The 22,601-nt window shown below is 39.1% G+C and overlaps 1 protein-coding gene across 10 annotated transcripts; it reads left to right on the top strand.

Annotated features, from left to right (window-relative positions):
- The first annotated feature begins 163 nt into the window (after positions 1–163).
- fam131bb (family with sequence similarity 131 member Bb) lies at positions 164–21,404 on the top strand. 10 transcript variants are annotated; one of them, XM_026926138.3, is made up of 9 exons: positions 164–305; positions 11,001–11,038; positions 14,649–14,684; positions 15,189–15,285; positions 16,404–16,628; positions 17,339–17,479; positions 18,599–18,927; positions 20,376–20,633; positions 20,834–21,404. In XM_026926138.3, exons 1-9 carry the CDS (start codon positions 278–280, stop codon positions 21,062–21,064), a joined length of 1,383 nt encoding a protein of 460 aa, XP_026781939.1. In that variant the 5' UTR covers positions 164–277; the 3' UTR covers positions 21,065–21,404. The 10 variants fall into 10 exon arrangements, with proteins under 10 accessions (XP_026781939.1, XP_053088584.1, XP_026781938.1 ...); XM_053232609.1 differs by having other exon boundaries at positions 15,189–15,294; positions 18,680–18,927; XM_026926137.3 differs by having other exon boundaries at positions 15,189–15,294.
- Positions 21,405–22,601: the final 1,197 nt, after the last annotated feature.

Genomic DNA, 22,601 nt, shown 5'->3' with positions numbered 1-22,601 from the left:
ATCAAATGACAAAATAATACTATATTATCACTAAAATTATATTGTAGAATCACTATATTCTTATGATGGTGTGACTGCATCAGTAAGAGAGAGAGAGATAGAGAGAGGGAGAGAGGGAGAGAGAGAGAGAGGGAGGGAGGGAAGAAGGGAGGGAGGGAGGGAGATCACTACGAGAGCAAAGAGGCAGCAAGAGAATAGAAAGGGAGAGAGAAGGAGAGAATGTATGGTGAACGGCAAGCGCTTCCTTGTTCATGTCCTGGGCCTTTGTGAATAAACCATGGGATGTATTGGCTCACGAACACTCAGTAAGATATATTCTTTTGTACCAATGTTGAAAATTGTGTGCGTGTGTGTGTGTGTGTGTGTGTGTGTGTGTATGCGTGTGTGGTAATTAGGGAGTTGGGGAGGGGTAGCTGGTGTGGGAAGCAAGACTGAGCTAACGTTCTCTGCTTGATGTTTGAGATGTGTCAAATACATTTGGCTGTATGGAATGAAACATGTTTGGAGCTGTGTGTCACTTTGTGTGTTTGTATATCTCTGCTTACACCTTTGTGTATACATGTTCATGAGTTTATAGTAAGGCTGTTGGATCCTAACCTACATCTCCTGATTTATGCTACTGCATGACCGGTGTGTGTGTGTGTGTGTGTGTGTGTGTGGGCGGTAGCGATGTTAATAGAGAGAGATGGGGAGATGGAAGATGGAAATGCAGTAATACCAGCTGTTTGCTTTGATCACTTTGCAGAAATGGATTGACTAAATTTGGATAACTGAGAAAGGGAATAAAACATATGTTGTCAGAGATGTTTGCATGACATGAAACAAAGAAAGAGAGATACAGAGAGAGCGAGAAGAGGGAAAACAGAAAAGGCATGCTTGAGTTCATTGCAGTTGGAGAAGAGGGGAGATGCAACAAGGATTAAAGGGAAGGGGAACATGAGCAGGAGTTACTAATAGGAATGTGTGTGTGTGTGTTTGTGTGTGTGTGTGTGTGCGTGTGTGTGTGTTTATGGCTGAGGCTATTCCAAATCTGACATTATAACTCTGAAAAGTGTAAATGTTCAGCCTGTTTGAGCCACTTTCAGATTACTGCATATAACAAGGAAAGGCAATGCAGCATGAATTTGGTAATGACACCTCAAAAAGAAATGAAGATATATTTATAGAACATTTCTCCTTTCCTGGTCAGAGCTTTGATGGCTTCTATTGACTTTTGACTTAAAAGGCTATTGACGACACTTTTAGGTGTGTGGTCTGACTGAAATACAAAAAGCCTGTAACCAGAGTAAACCAATAACAACCTTTTTCCGGCAAGGTCTCTGAATCTTTTAGCAGATTTGATGCGGGTTTTTGTTTATTTTATGTAATTTGTTTTATTCTCCTTGACCTTAAAAATCAAATAAATCAGAGGCCCTACATAGTATTTAGCAAATCATACTTTACTTTACTATAGAAGTTGTACTGTAAAAACAAGGTCAGCAGTGATGGATTACTTCACACTGACTTGTGTGTGATGGTCAGTGTGTGATTATCCATCAACAATGTAAATGATGACAACGTCCACCCCAATAACCACCTGCTGCTATTTACTTTCAATTTGCACTAGAAACTGCATCAGGAAATGTATGTTAATGTATGTCAATACAGGGTTTTCTAAAACATTTTAGAAGAAAAAAATTATTTATGTGCAAAACCTACTTATTATTACAGCAGGTGTTTTTACAACCACTGGAGCAACAGTGTGTAGTAGGGAGTGTTTTTGGCTCTGATAAAAGCCATCCTTAATACAGAAATAAACATAATAAAGGCACAATTATTTGGTGATGCAGATTAAGATGTACTTGTGAATACTGAGACCTTCATAACAGCTTCATGAGTTACAGTCAGTGGCTGTCAGCGCAGCTGCTATCTTTTCTCTAGTATACAATAATGCAGTATGTCATTAAAGGCCTGTAGTTAGAGTAAACAAAGGCAGTAACACTGAATGATTTATTTATTACACTGGTGATTTATTAGACTGAAGGGTGGGAGTAAGGGGAGGAATATTTGCATACCTAAATGAATATCTTGAGCATATATGACAATTCCCAGTGTGCTTTTCACATTTATCTGACCACTTTAAATTAATTTTTGTTTTGTGGTAGAAAACTGACCACGATCATTATTGAAATGTGATCCAGTATCAGGTGTTAGTTAAGAGACATTTAACGCTGTATGTGTAACTGTTTGAATATGAAAATATACTGTCCCAACAAAAACCCTGAAGCAAATGGTATGCAAAAAAGCATATTCAGATATATTTACATACAGTGATTTCTCATATAGCTGTCTCAGTTATAACTCGTAACTGATAAAATAACTTGTCAACTCTAAGACTAGTATGAAACTCTGTTCTTTGTTCAGCCCTAGGATTTTTTTTTTTCCTGATAGTGTTTGCGTTTAATATGCAGCTCCTTTTTTGGAAAGGAAATAATCTCTGGTTGTCAAATGTAAACTGCTGAAGCAGTATTAAATGACAGTTTTATAAAGTAGTGAAATTTACTGCCAGCGTTATGTGGAGCAGTGTGTGTGGGAGAATAGTATTGTGTGGCAGCATTATAGATCAGAAAGTGTAGAGCAGAGTAGAATATAATGGCATAGTTCTATAGAGTATTGCTGGATGCTTGGTGTGTATTCTGCCTTTGGGCAGCTCTGGAGTCAGATATCGATTGGCGAACTTCAGATCAGCTTTCTGAGCCAGACTGTGATCTGAGAGCTGGACAACGCAGTGATGGGATACACGCACATACACACACAAGTGCACGTAGGAGGAGGCTTGCTGAAGTAACTGATACTATAAAAACACACAAACAAGGGCTGGTATGGCAATGCTCATATTAATGTTGCACAGTGCTCCTTATACACTTGCACACACACACACACACACACACACACACAAACAAGCAAATATTAATTAATAATACATAAGCATTTCACTCTCATATGGTCACATGTCATACTTGAAAGTTTTTGAATCTTTAAATGGCCCGAGTAAAATAACATTTGTTATAATCCATGCAAAATCAGTGTAATAAATATTGCATGTTACATTGTTTTAATTGACTATGTGTTATTGCTGCATAAGAAGTACATCAGCAAACATGCTTTCAGACAAGAGGAATGCAACATGTAGTTAGCACTTGCATTGGCCAAGTGTTCATTCTTTCATCCTCAGTAACTGCTTTATCCTGATCAGGGTCACGGTGGATCCAAAGCCAATCCTGGGAACACTGGGTGCAAGGTAGGAATACACCCTGGACTGGACCACCAGTCTATCACAGGGCACCATACACACCCAGATTCCTACACAGACAGTAACCCAAAACTTAGGATTGAACTGGGGAATCTGGAGCTATGACATCTGCGTCACTGTGTCACACTGTACAAGTGTTTGTTTTTGGTATTTACCGATGTGCGCTGTCGCCTCAGTACTTTTCCCTCACAGATAAACAGTCATGTTCTCCCCCAGACTTATTATTTTATCTTCTCCAGAATACTGCAAATGCTCACTTCTGACCCAGATGTCAGCCAGCAAATCTGTAATTACAGCAAGTGCACACTATACTCGAAAGTGAATATGGCCTTGAGTGCTGAGTGGAGAGGTGCTTGAAGAAACAACTCAATCACTCTGAAAAAGAAAGCATTCCTCCATCAGTGTTTCAGAAATTAGAATGAGCCTATGCATTGTACATTTAAAAAAACATTTTAGACTTTATGTTAAATCAGGTTTCTAAATGATTTTAGACATCATACTTTTTTCATGAACTGCAAATTCTAGACTAGTTTTGTTCCCAAACAATGTTACAATTATTTATATCTCTGGGACAGTAGATAGCATTGGAGAAGGGCGTTTTTAGTACAGCTGTAGCAACACATTTCCATATCTAGTCTCAGTGGAGGCTAAACCATGTAGCCTTTGAACCAGAAAATGTTCATATTTTCATAAAATGGGATGCACCTGCATTTATATCTGGAATTATCCTGAATTAAACACTGTGACAAGTCTAGTGTATGTTCTGTTATTTGTGGCGGTATAACCTTGCCTTGCTGAGTGAGGTTGAGGAGTTATCTTGTGAGTTCAAAGTGTGTTCTGCTTATTCAGCTGTTTTAATTCTCACTGCGGTTTGCAGGAGAGTTTGGCATCGGTCCTGCAACAAGAGCGTCATTTTGATCTGGCTCTCTAACACACAGACACACACACAGAACCCTCATTCTCATCAACATACAGGAGCTCAGTAGAAGCTATACAGAATTTCCCACTGGGCTTTGCGTATGTGTGCGTGCATGCATGTGAGAAGGCTCAGTGTTGGCTGTATTACAGTGTCATGGTAGAGAAAATGCAGTGTACAGTCAGTCCTGTGGAGAAAATACAGATTCTCTGTGCATGACTGCCATTACACCTCAGGGAGCTCTCTGAGCTATTACTTGAGGCTGTGTTAACCTTTAGTGAGGGTGTATGTGTGAGCCTCTAAGAAAGCACCCTGTGTCAGAAAGCTTCCTGAAGCATTAGTGAGGTTTGTTTGTTCCTTGTTCTTTTGTGTAATGAAGTGGCTCAGCTGCTTTTTTTCCCCTTTGGTGCAGTCTCACTACATCTAAGTGTTACTTTCTGTGTAGCATGCTGACTTTAACACCTTTTTGAAATTCCTGTGTACAGCATGGCTGAGAAATTGATATAGAGTAAAAGAAATGGTTCACTAATTTTTTCTGAATTTTAAAACACATGAACCCCAAGTGGATATATCTGATGACAGCTGACCTTGGCCTAGAGCGTTTCAGTATAGGCCTTTTAAAAGAAGTGAAATGAGATTTGGGCCACTGTGTTCTACACTTCTATTATATTTACAGTTTCAGTTTCAGTCTCAAGACAGTAATATACAGTACTATATTACTGGCTTTACCCAGGAAATTTAAACTCATGACAAGTATAAACTTCATATTGCATTATTCATTTATACAGCCTCAGTCAAGAATTGCTACAGTCAGCTGTTCACATACCAAATACTTTTGTAAAGTTTTACAAAAGCCTAATGTGTCTGGCACGCTCTCTGTTAAAGCCATTTCTGATTGGCCTTTGCTGTGCCTAAACTATTAGACACCATAATAGACACTCCTGCTGACTCCTCTTCTAACAGCAATGACAAAGGGATGTTACATCCTGACCGACAATCACAGACCACATGCTTCAAATGTCTTTGAGTCAGAAACTGCTTTAATCCAACAGGAATTTACTGTTTTACTAGTGGACTGGAAACAGTAACAGTAGTTTGCATTCAACTGCAGTTGAGTGTCTGTTTGGCATACTTTAAGTACAATATACAGTTTACTTGCTCTCTGTGTCTTCTGTTAAGAATGATTGAGCTGCATTTAAGATATTGTATTACAGAGAGGGACTCCCAGTTATTGATCTGATTACATACACACTAAACTCCATGATGGCAGCTGCAACAGTCCACACTGTAACAAAAATGCTTGAATGGACAAGATATGTGCCTGTAAAACATCTCTCCTGTTAAACACATTATGTGTGTCTGTCTGTGGAAGGTCAACCTGTAGTTCCATGAAGCAACAGATTCAGGCAGTATTACAGCATCTTGACAGATAAGTGATGGGGATGAGGTGTGCTTTCAGATGCGTCATCTAAACTGTGCACGAAGGCTGGCTCTCCTCATACCACGGGCATGATTAATTGCAGTCTGTAGCACTTACATGTTGTTTATCAACAGGTCCAACGTTGGCTGAGTATGCTGCAGTAGGCACTGGCCTCCTCTCTGCAGAAACAGAGCTCTGCAGGGTGACTGATGAGCTGTAATGTGGTGTGTGGGGTGTGTGCATAACACAGAGATAGGTGACGGAGATGTTCACCGAGAGAATTCCAGTCATCCATAGCTGTCAGTCTCTGGGCATTAGGACCAGGTCTCACAGCATGAAGCGGCCACAGCTAAGTGGATCCACCGGTTTCTACAGGCAGCCACACATCCCCGTCTCCCTGAATTACTGTTAGTATGGTTCCAGCCCTGACAGTGTGAGGTCAGCTGGACAACCATCCTCCAGTGTCATAAATAGTTGCTTTTTTCTAAGCTGAAAAAGATACTGTGTTTTTCCTGTGTGCATATTTTGCCGTGCCTGTTGAACACTGTCACAGACACTAAGTGCAGTTCAAACAAAAAAAAACTGAAGCCCGTGAAAGGGAAATTAAAGGGAGAACACTCCCAGCAGCCATGTGTAGGGTCTTTTCTAAATAAAGCATTGGCACATATTGGTTCAAAGAGTCCTAAATTATTTATAGTAAATATTTTTGCTATTTAATTAGCATTAAACTATTATTTCAGTCATTTCTTATAACAAGGACAATATGTTGGTGCAGCAGGAAACACTCCTACATCGCGTCCAGGGTGAATACCTCCTCACACCCAGTGTTTCCAGGATAGGCTCCAGATCCACCACGAGCCTGACCAGGATAAAGTTACTGAAGATGAATGAATGAATAAATGAATGAATGAAATAATCCACATTTTAATGACAATTTTCCGAATAAGCTCTTGCATCATCATGTAGACTATGCAAGTGCATGAGTTTCCTAAGCTGCTTATTTCCTCTATTATAGAACCTCCATTACAGAAAAAAATTTGTCTCAAATACTTGAAATTTCCTTTCCCACTTTTTCTACAGTTTTATTAAGTGGGACAATGAGCGAATAAAACCATTATTTACAAGTTCATCATAAACTGAATAATTTATGATAATAATTGTTTTATTTCTGACAGATTTACAGCCTACGGATCAACTTTAATAATTATAATTTATAAGTCAACTTACCTTCTTCATGTTCTGGGAAACTTCCTGTTTTCATCTTGCCCCGCCCTCTCTGTGACATCACATATGTGAAATGCTATGATTTTGTAATATATTGCCTTGTTTAGCTTGAAGGTAAAATAAACCACCCCTAAATTTCCTACATTATCTGAAGATAGTGTGCACCCTGAGTGGCTGTTACTTTCACCTCCTGCAGAGAGGAGCTGTACAGAGTTGTCACTGTGATGGATGTAGCCTTGGGATGGAGTAGAGCTTACACATAATCACGTCATCATAATCAGAAATGAACGCAGTGACTAACAAAACCGTTTCAAATAGTTTACTACATCTGGTGGAGTCCTCAACTCTTTCACATTCTGTAGGCTTGATATGAGATTTTGCATACGGCCACGACTCTCTCTCTCTCTCTCTCTCTCTCTCTCTCCCTCCACGGTTTTGCCACTGGGGAGTCGCGCGATATTCGCTAATAAGGCAGAAGCGCTCAGCCGTGGTCACGTGATCAGCTGTTATTGCTGCGTGCCCTATCTGCATCGCTCAGTTATGGCGAGAATTGCCAAGCCATGCATTTTGGGGAATTAAGACAGCAGTCTGATCCAGAATTTAAGTTACTGTCGGTCAAACTGATAGCTGTAAGGAGGTGTGAGAAGCTTTGAACCGTGAAGTCGTGATTCACTAGACTGATGCACTAGTCTTCTTTGAGCTTCACACAACCACTGTGCTTTAGCAGCTAAATGTCTCCTGGATACAACATAAATTATGAGATGACATGGCCTCGTGTGTCAAGGGGCTCTGGTAAAGCAATTACAGCAGGGAACAGCTACTGCATGTTCAAGAGCAGTCCGTGATCACTCTAGGACATCCAGTTACTTTTCATTTACATCTTTCTGATGAACAGAGGAGAATATATACTCCTGAATCACTGACATTCTTAAAAATGGCACCTTACAGTGCTGTTAGTGTGGAGATAATCCACAGAATATATGCTGTTATAATGCACACAAGAAATTTGTATGCCTTTTATGCTTATTATGTTCTAATACAGTTATCCTAAAATTAGAAACTTTAGCTGGCAAATAAAATAAAACTATATATTTTCCTATAATGGTTAATAAGCTTTATTAACAATGCTTAAAAAAAAACGGTGGTAAGCAGGATGCTAGATCCGCCATTTAATTTGGTTCTGTGGTCACAGAAGTCACTATAATTGATAAAGGCTTCCAGGTTTTGGACATTGGAGTTTGTGAAACCATAGATTTTAACAAGAGGTCATTCATGGCCAAAACATCTATCCATCCTCCTTCACCGTTTTCCTCACAGTAACTTTAGTCACGATGAACTGATATATTTTAGGAAGCTACTGTAGGCTTTCTATTATTAGTTAATAAATATACGTAACAAGAGATACTTGATGACACTTATTTTCTGAATGATGGCAGATCAGCTAAATTGCATTGTAATTAAATTATAGCCCCATATTTTCATGTTAAGATGACTCATGCTTTTTCATACCAGTTTCAGCTGCAGCAGTGCTGAGTGCATAGATAAATGTCAGCTTGCTCTCTCTGTAATTACACATTATTCTCTTTCATGCATTAGAGAGTTACCCGACACTGATTCTGTGCTTTTGTATTATTTAGCCTGATCCTAATACAAGAAATAAGAATAAAGTGCTATAAATTCTTCTGCACTTTACATAATGTTGTTTGGATATCACGCAGATGACTTCTGGCTGCTCTTGGTTTCTTATTTAGGTAGCTTTGAGTTCACCCTGCTGTGTCTGCTACTGCTAAAATGTCACAGACAAGTCTGACAGCCAGAACACACTACATGCAGATAGAAATAATCTGTAGCTTTTTATGGTGTGGGATTGCTCAAACTTTGGATGGACTCCAAAAGAAGGCAAAGACTGCACAGTTTGATTTTCATATTAGGAAAAGAGGTCTCCTCTGCCCGCCTGTACTTCCACATTTAGTTCAGACGCAGGGCTTAGTAAAGTGGATTTGTCATTATAGCAAGTGCTCATAGAGTGCCATTCAAAGTGAACTGCATCGACTGGCCTATAGCTTCTATCAGTGTTTATAGGTTTATAAGTTTTACAGACTTTACAGATTTTTTTTTTCTGACAGACATGCCTCCTCTTACATACTGTCACGTGATGTTACTGACGTTAAAAGGATATAGTGGAATGTATGGCCCCACAATGTCAGTCTTGGATAAAACATACATAAAATACATAGCATCAGAATTGGGGAGGCTTTTGTCTTTTTTTTTTTGTCGTTGTTGCTTTTGTTCCCAAGCATTTCAACTCTGAACTTCAGATGGTTCACAAATGAAAGGACTCGGATATGCTGTGGAGGATTTGGCCCAGCTTGACCCCTTAGAAGAAAAGGTCACTGCAAATAAATACAGTTATTTTCACTAATCACTTTTATCCTATGACAAAATATTTCTATCTTTTTGGGAGTGGTCTCTTCTAAGATGACAATGTCCCTATCCACAGGGTACAAGGGCTCCCTGAATGGTTTGATGAGTATGAAAATTATGTAAATCATATTCTATGGCCTCCACATTCACCAGATTTCAACCCAATTGAACAACTGTGGACTGGCATGTTAGACAGCACTCTCCACCACCATCATCACGACACCAATAGAGGGAATATCTGTTGAAAGAATGATGTTCATACCTCCAGTACACCTCCAGAGACATATAGAATCACACTGAAGCTGTTCTGGTGGCTTGTGGTGGTCAAACATCTTACTAAGACACTTTATGTTGATTTATATTTTAATGTAACCCGTATGTAGATAGCAAGAGATTGGCGCAAATGAATAATCTTCCTTTAATTGGTCACTTTAACCAACTTTGATCATGTGGAGAGTGAAGAGTGAGACAGTCAGCCGTAGGGGTGTGCTTTTAACCGACCCTTCCATAAGGAATTATAATTAAAGCTATATCATGGTACTAAGGTACAAACAGAAACAGGTTACTATGAGTACACAGACACAATGCAACTCATCTCAAGGATATTTTAAGTACACAACACAAATTTACCATCAACAAAGGGCGTTCATATACAGACACTGATTACACTTTAACAGTAACAACACTATAGACTATACACTCAACAAGAATAATCCAGAATGGCATAGAGCCTCCCGAACATTTATACATGGCAGTCATATTTATACAGTCCTTGTAACATATATGTTGATGTGCTCATCTTGTGCAAATTTAATTTGGGATATTTTAATTAACTACAGACTAACATTAACAAAATCAAGACTATAATCCACCACTTTAATCATCTTCAAATAATTCACTCAAACATGCACAGTTTTAGGTCACATACCTGTGCAAGTGTCATGATGCTAAAGTAACACTGCTCTAAAATACTAATACCAATTAAATAAAGAAAAGCTGCTCAGAGACCAGGGATGTGCTGAAACCTAATTATCAGAGGCCCCTATGCAATTAAGTCATCTTTAATTAGGATTGCACTCTTATTGAGAAATGGTGAAAAATGAAATAAATAAAAGGGATAGAATTTGTCAGAGAAACCCTAGTGTAGGTGACCCATTGCTCCTGTTAGTGATGAGCCCATTTTTTTGCGTGATAGGCTGCATAATTATGCTGTGGTTGTAATTATGAAGCTGGCTGGTCTGTGAGAGCTAATGTAATCTACTGGAGTCCTGTAAGTGAGAGCGTGAAAATCTTAGAGAGACAGAAAGACAAAGTGAGGCTATATCATGTTTGTTTAATATGTATACATTTTGCTCCTTTTTTTGGCTAATGCACTATTCTTTTTCACTTACACATTCCTTCACCTCTCTCCTTCAGTCTGTCTTTGTTGTTAGACTCTTTTTTGCAGGTCAAGCTGAGCTCATGATGAAAGCACAGTGGGTGTGCATGTAGGTGAAAGGTGTTAGGATGTGATTCAATTACACTGTCAGTCATTTCTCAGGTTCATACTAGAGTGCATGTTGACAGGACCACTATGGGAAACACAGAGCCCATGTGCAGCCATTACTGAGACAAACCAACACCTGATGATTCACCTGTTTTAATGTCAACAACAAAAGATTTAACTAAAAGTATTCTGTCAGCCACTTCCCTAATTAGTTTTTATTCTCTACTTCTTCCTAAAGCGGCAGATGGGGTTCCAGTACAGAAGGATGGGGAACAGGTAAGCCCGACAAAATAACAATAATAATAAATCTCTCAACAGTTGAATCCTACAGAGCTAAACCACGTATAGGTGAATGAAGCAGCCTAATCTAAGAAGCAGGCCAATGAGACCAGTGTTCAGGAAAGATGCCAGCTGTTCTCCTTGGCTGATAGAAACAAGAAATAAATATTTAAATAAGTGTATTACACTTACTGCTGATTATTACTCTAGTTCCTCTAGTGTTCATTCTGGTAATGATGCTAATGCTTCATGCCTCTATGCAATCTGATCCAAGATGTGCTCTATATTAAAAAGAATAGTAGGTTCTGTGTTAGGTTCTGTGTCAGACTGTGATTTAGGATGTTATTGGACTGTCCTTGTGGCATAAGCATAACCATTGCTACATTACATCATAGCCATATCTCCTTCTCTTTTTCCTCCTTCTCTTTTCCATTGTTATAGAGCTATACAACTTAGCAATACAATACATGCCAGTTCATAACATAAGAGACTAGATGTACGTTTCTGAAATAGATAGATGATTGAAGAATACCCAATGACATTCTCACTGAGATAGCCTTATCAGATATTAATGACATATTTCTCTGTCAGCTCAAGGACTTTCACACTCACACCCTCTCTCTAAAGTCCTACTGAAAACGTTATCCAGAAACGTTCAACGGACAAGGTTCAACAATATATTTAATAAGAAGGCAATAGATACAAGATTGTATCTTTTATGTATAACTGAATGCCACAGATGTGCTATGTAATAATGATGAGAACGTATCAACACTCCATCTAAAATCCCATATCGTTTGAAAAATGAAGTGAGCTTAAATACATACTGTTGTGTTGGTCCTCTCTACCATAACCATGCACGCAAGGTGATCCAACATTTCCCATGATTTATCATTTTCAAAATATTTCAACACTGAGGCAGCTATCTACTTCATCATCATCAGCCATGATACTTCATCTCACACTACATGCATACAGAGGGGTCCAAAAGTCTGAGACTACTAGTGAAAATGCTTCCATTTTGCATTCTTTTCTAATTGAATACAACACTTTTAAATTAGAAATTATATTATTTACAAAGACTTGAGTGACAAGTAGAATCTTTGAAATATTTCCACGAATTTCAGAGTTTCTGAGTATTTGGTATGTCCCCTTTTTTCTTTAATGTCAGTGTGCAGTTGACCTGGGCTCCACGAGTTTGTGCAAAACCTTATGATCCATCGGAATGTCGCCTGAACACATGTGCTTCAATAGAAGAGATTAGGCATGAGTAAAATCTGACCTTTTTTTGATTTTTGCCCAATATTCTTTTATAAATTTTATTAAATTTATTCATGGCCAATTCCCACCCATCAGGCAAGCTGCATCTTTTCAAACTGCTGCTCATGCAACGTCTGGGGTGGCATAACACACTCGGAGGAGAGTGCTATCCACCCCATCTGCATGGACTTTGGAGACACAGACAGCACACAGACACCCATGATTGGTTAGTGTTGCTTTGATTGATAGGGAAAAGAGTATATATAACCCCTCATTCTCTGAGATCACAGGCACATTTGCTCTCTTGGGCTCCCAGTCAGGGATTTCTGTGGCATCATTGGGATTCAAATTCACGATCACTGGATGATACATTTAAATGGGGACCTAGAAATAGTGCAGAATCTTGAATATGAAATATTCAAGATATTGAATATTTACTTTCTTTGTTTTAAATATTTAAAAATTCTAAAACTTTCTGTTTATTTCCAATTTAAAAAAAAAAATCCCAGATTTTCAATGTGGTCTCAGACATTTGGACCCCACTGTATATTATTTATTTTTTAAGGTGGGTGCTTACAGAGCACAGAAATGTAACCCCACACAGCTATTACTATACCTGTGGATAATAACATAATGCTTACATCCAACTAGCTAGCTTGCTTGCTTGTCATCTTGTGCTTGAGTTTCATCTCAGGGTTTGGTGCATGTGCATTAAAAAAGTATATGAAAAGATGGTTTCAGGACATCAGTGCCTGAATAGCAGTTCATTGAAATTCCAGTGAGATCTCCTCTCAAAAGTGTCAGAAGAATGTGTTCTCACAAAGAATGCAAAGTTACACTAAACAGACTGAACATTTAATGACACACCATTGTAGCATTCCCAGAGCTTTTCTCAGTTCTTACATAATCAGGAATTTGTATAAGAGCAAAAGAGTCACACTGCAAGCAACAGGAAAGTGTCTTCTCTCTTAATCAGATACACAAATGCTCTGGACGCCTGGACATCCTTCAGGATCGACTCCTTAGTTCAAGCCCTGTGTGAGCAAACAGGGGGATGTAATACAAACTGTGGTGCTGTTAAATGAGCTATACCTTCTGCTTTAAATGCATCTGAGTAATGCACACAGCAGAACTAAGAGAAACAGCCATTGTTCCATTGTTTTTCTTGAATTTAGGGTATGAATCTTCTGTATGAAGGTCATATGACCTATTACAGCAAACCTGGACTAAGCAGACCACATGATGCATATGGTACTGTGATAGCGATGACAGCTCGTCACCCCAGGCAGCCTTAAAATTCCTGCAGTCTAACAGCGCTGGGTCAGGAATCTGCAGTGAAATAGTTTGTGGAGTGAAAACATTACACACACAAACATAATAAAACACACTGTGTGTGTGTGTGTGTGTGTGTGTGTGTGTGTGTGTGTGTGTGTGTGTGTGAGAGAGAGAGAGAGAGAGAGGGAGAGCAAGAGAGAGAGATGTCCATTGTACACACAACAGCCCTCTAAATCTAAATAGATCATTTGCAGAACTACTTATTTATTAATCTATATCTTTATACTCAAAACGTTAGATCAAAATCCTTGGCACAAAGAAACAGCATGCATCTATACTGTAAAAGCAATTACATGCAATTGTCCCGGGCTGCTTTATATGCTAGATACTGTGCAGGCTCTGGTGTTTTGTAGTGTGTGACAACCATATCAAGTAGGGTCTGTTCTGAATCTGTGCAAAATAGACATGGCCTTGTTCACAGCACAGCTTTGTGGAAGGTCTTCTGTCTGTCTGGGTAGTGGGCTTAATAGCACATCACTGAGTTTATAAAAAACTGCCTTGACTCAACCTATTTTTAAATTAGCAACTGGAAACTAGCAAGTAATACATATAGGAAAGGCAGTCAATCAGTTATGTTGTGGCAGTCAAGATGTTTTTTTTTTTTTTTGTTTCAGGAACTCTGCTATAGTTTTCCCTAACACAGCTTCCTCCCAAAACAGCCTCAATTCCTGCCTTTATGTCCAGATAAGACTGAACCTTTTTGTGCTTTATATTTTCTTTCTAACACTAATAAATTATAATTGCCATCAGTGACATAAAGGCAATTATAATAATACACACTGCAAACACAACATATTTCCACCTCTGTTTTCTGTCTTGAACAAAGATTCCCTCTCTTTTCCTTTCCTTCTTCTATACCTCCTTCAACTTTACATATTTTTTAAAACTGCCTTCTTCTGTCACAATCCCTCTTTCCTTCCTCCTGTCTTCTTTCTATTGTTGCCATTCTTGCTGTCTTCTCCTCTTTCCCCATTCCTCCCTTTCCCCATTTTCCTTCCCCTCTTTCCCTCAGCATGGCCGAACAGACTTTTCATGGGATGGAATCAATGTAAGTGTTGTGATTATCAGTCCCTCATTTTATCTTTCTTTCTTTGCTTTGCTTTTCTTCAAAACTCACATTAGATAGCTTTGGCCTTTCCTTCATCCCTCATTGCAGTACCTGTGCTCTCTCTCTCTCTCTCTCTCTCTCTCTCCCTCTCTCCAATGACTTTGCAGTAACTTGTTGCACTATGGTAGAGCTTATTGCTAACCAAAATGCCACAAACTACACTTCCCAAAATGCAAGAGGACAGACACTGACCAGCACACTGTTGGGAAATGTAGTATTTCACACCCATGTTAAAACACTAACTCTGTGTCTATCACCACCTCTCTCATCACCTCTGCCCTTTCTATCCCTCCAAATATTCATAAAATTTCACACTCAATTTTCCCTATCCTCTCTGCTGAGGTGCACGTCCTGCTCCCTCACTGTTCCTCTTCTGCTGCACTTTCTTTTTTTCTTCCCATTCCCTCTCTTTTTCTCTATCTCCACTATCTTCTTCCCATCCAGCTATCCATGGAGGACACGACCTCCATTTTGCCTCGGCTAAAGAAGCGGAATTCCAACGCCTACAGCATTGGTGCTCTGGCTAAGTCCTCACTGTCAGGTGTGTCAGGTGTGTGTCTGTCCTGTAAACTGGTAACTGACCCCATGTTGGCTCCAGTCTGAGTGGGTGGAGATGGAGGCAACATGGCCCCTTGTGGGTGCCCTTTTCACTCCCTGTTTCCATTTACAATTCTCGCCAATGGCATGTGAATCCATTGGTGGAATATCAGATATCAGAAGAGATGCTTACTCAGAACGAAATACACTACCCACAACACATTTTTTTTTCTATAGCTTGTTGTTTCGGGAGTGGCGATGGACGGGAATTGCGGTTATTTTTGTGTGTTAAGTGCTTGTGGAGTGCAGCGTGAGATCAGTCAGTGTTTTGTGATGTATTAGTGTCTGTTCTGTCTCTCAGACTATCATGCGTGTGTACTGAAGTACAGTGCAGTCTGATATTTTTTTCAGATTTTTTTCCTTAATGTTTATTTTATAATCATCATTTCAATTGAGATTATGGAAGGTGAGGTCACTAGGTCTCCTGATGACAGATTTATTATTGAACACTGGCATTACCAGCGTAAATAATTGATGAGACTATTTCTCCCATGAATCTTATGTAAGCGGTCATATACAGAGAATACTTGCAGTATAGCATAGGTTAGGCTTAGTACAAATGTAGTTTATGCAATATAACACAAGCTATTTACAGGAGTACTGGCCCGAAACCTGGTATATATTAGTGGTAGTGCAGAGAGCGATTATTCCAACAAGCCACAGTGTCATTCCTCAGACTGCACCCTCATCTTTTTCCAATTAACTTTCTAAATTCACCTTCATCTGTCAGAGTCATAACCATTTTCTTTCCCCAAATCAATTTGCACACTCTCATTAGATAACAGCTTTACATTCACCTAATCAATTCAAAGCCTCCATTCATTCCCCCTCATTTGTCACATCAGTCCAGCTCCTGAATGTGTATTGGCAGTGTAAACACTGTGTTAGCTGTTAGTCCTTTTTATCTTTCATATCACTGCATCTCACATATCTGTTTTCTGCGAATTACAAACATTACAAAACTGATCTGTTAACCCCACCATCTCTACAATACTCTTCTTCTCATCTCTTATTTTCTCCATGACACCTTCTCTTACACATCTTTCCATCCTTCCACTTCAGGAGTGACTCGGTCTATGAAGGACAAGGTGACAAAGCCGACAGCCATGGCACAGGGCCGTGTGGCCCATATGATAGAGTGGCAGAACTGGGGCATGCAGACAGTGGGAGCGGGAGGCTCCAGTGCTGGCCGGACCTCCACCCGCAATCTTCAGCACGAGCGCAAGCTGGAGAACGATGCCTACAGTGACCTTAGTGATGGAGAGAAGGAGGCACGCTTTGCAGCAGGTAAAGAGAAAAAAAAGAAAAGGCTTAGGATTAATTATAAGAGTCAATACCCACATCAGGAATCTACATGTATGAGCACCTACAGTGTACAATCTGGTGTTACACATTGCATCAGGTGTTACTACCAAAAAACACTTAACACCCCTTATGCTTGTTGTGCAACTTGTTTGAATATAAATCAGTGTGAGTGGATTATGATTTTTATTTATAGTGATGGTGGGAATATGGCAGTGCTGTGCAGAGCTCTTATTATCTCATATTTATAATATTGTGTCTCAGCTGTCTCAGCACTTGTCCTCATTATTCAGGTTTCAGAGGAAGTTTATGATGATGCCTCATACTGTGCTGGGAATTTAAGATGTAGGAAAATGAGCAGAATGAGTAGGAGGGAGAATACTTGCTTTGATTGCGTTCAAGACTGTAAACCATGAAAATGTAAAAAAAAAAAAAATGCTTGAACTAATTGTATATGATTGACTTTGATACTGAAATCACAAGGTTCTTTGACTAGCAATAATGAGATGAAGATTTTTTTTTCTGTGCGCAATTTCTTAACCACTGTTCTACCATATCAGTTTTATCATACCTTAAAGCATGCTTTGTCCATTATCAGATGAACCTACACCAATTTTATGCCACAATATATTCCAGGTTAAATTGAGGCAATAGACTGCTCATACCTGCTTACTTCTGCCTCTCTGTTCTTTAAGGTGTTATGCAGCAGTTTGCAATATCCGAGGCCACTTTGCTAGCTTGGAACTCCATGGATGGAGAAAGCATGAGTGCAGGCTCCAACCAAGGCAGTGTTGCCCATCTAAGCGAGGTCAATCAGGAGAGCATCACCAGCCGAGGTACTTTAACTCTCAGGATCATTATGATAATATTTAATTGTTTACTGTACATCTGGGAAACACATCAGGAAACTTTATGTCCTATTTATGGCAGTGCATAGTTACAAAAATGCAAGACAGAATCGAGCCTGGGCTGCAGCGGTGAGAGCACTGTACCCTAATCACTAGTCCTCCAGGGACCCAAAGACATCAATATATACAGCATTTTAATACATAAAGTGCAAATATGGATTTTAATTTAGTCAACATTTCTGGAATTTGAAGAAAAACATAAGTCTGTTTTTATCAGCATTCTACACCAGTTTGGGATTTTTCAAACAATTTTGCTATTCATTTTGCTATCATTTTGCTATTTTAATAGTTATCGCTATTAAATGCAACCTGAAGTCTTGCTATAGCCAAATGAGCAATACAGCACTGCATAATCGGCATATAAATGAATATTACAGCCATCCAACACCAAGGCAATCATTTATAGAAACAGAAAATTGAATAGGACCTAAAATTGATCCCTGCAGGACACTTTTTATTTATTGACATGAAGTATGATGACAATTTTTGGAGGGTGAAAAAGGGTTAGTATTCTCCACCTTATTTGAAATTCATCATATACTGAGGCTAAAATACCCAAAGGCCAAGAATCAATGAATCTCTGAACATTTCCCCTCACTCTTGCCTCTCAATATCGTCCCAGGTTTTAGATGATATAGGTGGTTATTGACCTTTATATCAGTCTGATCCCTTTTTGAATCCACCTTCAAAGCTGAATTTTTTGAATTTTATACCTAACTGATTAAAACATTTACAGAAAAGTGGTCTTAAATGTTATGGCCAGCAGCTATCACTGTATTTTCTGAGATTGAGCCTTCAGTAATATGATGAAACCCTTGTGAAACATTTCCATGAGATGTGCTTACACAATCTTCACCATATAAGAACAACGTGATCAGATCGTAGCTATGCAGTGTATTCACTGAAAGAATACTGGCATGAATTTGAAAAGCTGAGAAAATAGGTTGGTTTTATTCTATGAACATTCAGAGATCCCTAATGATACTAATTAGGGCTATACAATTTAATAGCCCTATATGGCGATTCCTTTTCTTTTTTCATTTTCAGACCAGATATTACACCAGTCCTCTGCAGAGGTTTGGCCTCACACATACGTCTCCCAGGGCCTTTACTGCCTCTCTTCTTCAGATGCCTGGGAGCCAATCAGCAACGAGCAGTCAGGAGTGGCCTCTCCAGCCACAGGCTCCTATGTCATGACTGGTGGAGCTTCCTGTGATAGTAGCTATGATGGAAATGCTGCGGCTCACTTCCTGTCACAGCAGCAACAGCAGCAGTTCATCCAACAACACCAGAGCCAATTACAACAGATACAGCAACTACAACAGATACAGCAATACCAGCAACAACAGATACTGCAGTATCAGCAACAGCAACAGGTGATCCTGTCTAAAGCACTGCTAGCAACATTGAAATGTTCCTTAATTAGCCTTCACTGCAGCTATCATCCAATTTATAGTATAATCTTGAAGATGTTTTGCCGTTCATTTGACGGGCTTCATAACTTGACGTGGTGATAGCCAAATATCCTCAAAGATTATTAGCTGGTGGAACTTTTCAAAACTTGCCTCAGACACAGGATGCCATTGTGACATTAAAATCAACACTGACCTTTTTTGTTTTGTTAGCTCATGTCTTGGTGCATGTTCCCTTAAAAAGCAAAATTAATTTTGTGTCATCTTCCACTAATAAAAATGTACAATCAGCAAAGCCATGCCCAGCCATATATGCTGTTTCACTCAGAAATGTGTCAGAAGAAAAATGTTTGAATTTCCATTTCACGCTGTCATGTTGATAGCTAACACTTCTATCTTTGCATTCCTCCAACAAAATATTTAGACTACCCACAAGCAAGACATCCAAAAAGTTGTTAGCTAACAGTAACTCGCCAGCTAGCTACTTAGCTGGCTAACAAACAAACACTGGCAATTATGGTTTATTATATATTATCAAACTAGCTAGCTTTCTGGACTATTTTTTAGTTTAACACCACTCCTTAAAAACAAAGTTATCGAGCAAGTTTCTAGCTAATCTTAACTAGCCAGTTAGATACCTAGCTATCAAACAAACGTTAGCAATTAAAGAGGTTTATTTACATTCTGTAGCTTAGCCTTGTAAGCAGTTTTCTAGTGTAACACCAGTAAAAGGAAACAACTAAAGTTTACTTTTTGTTAACACCAAAAAGCTGCATATTTACTGTGCATCAAAATTAAAACTAAGTTTCCCCCATTGGTTGTTTGAACTTATGAATTTCCACCTGTCTCCAGGGTAGAGGTGCCCTAAGAACAATTTCGATTTGAAGTTTTTTTGCACTAACTGAACTAAATGAAATCAAGTGAAAGGAAGTGCACACAAACCACAGTCTAGCCTTATTTCTGCCACTTGCCACCAACTCACTGCCCATAGAAATATGCACAAAATACACCAAATAGAACAGAACAACATTTTAACTTGCAATGTTCTGCTCCTTCGCTCCTAATGTCTTTTCCACCTCAGTTGTTGGGCTGTTTGTGTCGCTCCTGAGACAGAATTGTCACTCATTTTGTGATCACACACACCCGTGCAGTTCGGATAATTTGGGGGAAAAAAAAACATTTTTTAATTAAATAATTGTAGTTAAGGATTTATAGTTATAGAATCTACACTTAATAAATGGTTATGAAGTGACACAAAGTATCACAAATAATATTTTAATATTTAAAACCATGTTGACAGAATCTTTCACACACATATAAAATCAGTAATTAGATTACTCCCTTAGAAAGTCACTGACTAATAGTGAGAGAAATTAGTATTTACATTCTTTCCTTCTTTCCTCTGTTTCCAGATATTGGAACAAAGACTCCATAGTGCCACTCAGTCTTTACAGGCTACACCCAACAGCACCATCCACAGTCTACCGCCACTCACTCACCCACCCCTGGTGGATCTGTGGGGGGCAGGGCTTACAGAGACCTACCAGGCAGAAGTAGGTGGGTATATGGGTGTGGCTGCAGCCACTGAGGGAAATCTAACGGCCGCTTCAGAAGACATGGGAACAGAACACTCACCTTTACTGGAAGCTCAAGAAGAGGAAGAGATCAAGGTGAGGTCCTAGTCACCATGCAGGTCTTAGCTAGTCAATGTGCTGAACGTAAGAGCTTAGTAAGCTACAGCGGAGTCAAAATTCCATATTTCCAAGACTGGTACTAGGTTGTGAGACTCAAGGAAACATCACACAGTCAAACACCTGATAGACATACTTTATATACACAAAAAGACTAATTCATTTCCCCCTCATCCCAGGAGGAAGAGGTAACGTTATGCATGGAACCAGAACCAGTGACTTTAATTCCTTCTCCAGCTGCACAGAGAGAGGAAGTGACCTCAGCAGGAGGAAGCAGTCCAGGACAGGTCCCTGGGGAATCAATCACAGAATGGAAACCTTCTGATCTCACACCGTCTGCTAATGAAAAGCTGGAGGAAAAAGAGGAGGAGTCAGAATCCTCATCGGCCAGTGCCACAGCAACAAAATGAGTGTTAGGAGCAGGAACAAAACTGATTCTGATCGACATTTAATGCTACATAATCAACTATTTGAACTGATCCGTCACTTTTCAGGAAACGCTCCTTTGTGATGGATCTTCTGTGACTTCAAATACAATAAGGAGAAAATGACAACATTTTCTAACAAACATTACACTTCTGAAGAGGAGCACAGGAGGGAGAAAGAGGGAGAGAGGATAAAGATATACACAAAGGGATTCGGAGAGATGAGTACAGGCAAAGGTTAAACAAAGGTTACATACGTGCATGCTATTTACATGGATGCTACTCATTGCTATGAACATACAATAAACCATAATAACAAAACACCCGATACATACAGCACAACCAGGATAGTTTCTAATAAAGTGACAACGCATAAACGTTAGGTATAGCGTAAAGTCAGCTGTGTTTCAATCAGAACCTTCTTCATCCATTACAGATATCATGTATCATTATATAAGTAAAACTGATACCACAGAAAACTAATTATGAAATGGATTTGAACACCCATGGAGCAAAAACTTTCTTTTCCCTATTGGCAATTCATCACTCAGAAATTCATAGACATCTGCCCACACAACTAGACCTGCTTTTAACGTATCAAGCATCAAGGTATATCTTTGAAGCATGCAATGTAGTGTACTTCCACATGTGCACATTCACAGACTCATATGATTCAGCTCAAATATTACATATTACATTGGACCAGTTGCTGAGACATGAAAAACAGTGAGCTGTTTTAGAAAAAAAACCCAAGTTCTTAAACCAATTCAAAAGTTTGCTCCATGTGATTTATTTTATTTTATAGGGTCAAAATCTAGAACATCAGTTTGAGATGGACCTGTACCTTCTTAAAGACACGTCCATCTGATGCTGTTTAAAAGCAAATATAGGCAAATTTTGAGCAAATTCAGTAATAACAGAATAATTATTAAATCTGCAATACTTTATAAAGTTTCATGACAAGGTTGTGAAGGTTGTAAAATGCACTCATTTCCCAACCTTGGTTACGTAGGGAAGACTATTCACTTAAAATGAGCTAAAGTTTGTGTGCCAGCCCATCTGTTTAGGAAACATCAGAAGTTATAAGGTTATTAATGAACACACAAACAGCATACATACACACACTGTGCTGCAGAAGATTGTATCATAGTGGGCTTCCTTCTCTGTGTCACCTTTGGCATGCATGCTATATGTCAGTGTAATATGACGTCCCATACAGCACTGTATATTTATTTGCACTGAACCATTCTACTCTGGCCTGGTCACTGATACAAATGCTCAGAATTCTGCAAGGCTTTGCCTGGCTGAGTGATTAAGGCACAGAGTTGCACAGCCTTTGGGATTTTGATACCATCCTGAGAGGAAAAGGAATCTACAGTCCCCTGAATGCAGCTTTACAGGATTTACCTTCACAATACAACTGACAGAATGTCAGAACATGGCCTGGAATTTAATGGATGCGTGTCCATTTGCACTTTTGTTCAGTGACTATCCACGTTAATGAAATGTATTTGGACTTGAA

This window comes from Pangasianodon hypophthalmus, chromosome 1 (assembly GCF_027358585.1).
Source record: "Pangasianodon hypophthalmus isolate fPanHyp1 chromosome 1, fPanHyp1.pri, whole genome shotgun sequence".
In the NCBI taxonomy this organism is placed as follows: domain Eukaryota; kingdom Metazoa; phylum Chordata; class Actinopteri; order Siluriformes; family Pangasiidae; genus Pangasianodon; species Pangasianodon hypophthalmus.
This window is presented reverse-complemented; position numbering and strand designations above follow the sequence as displayed.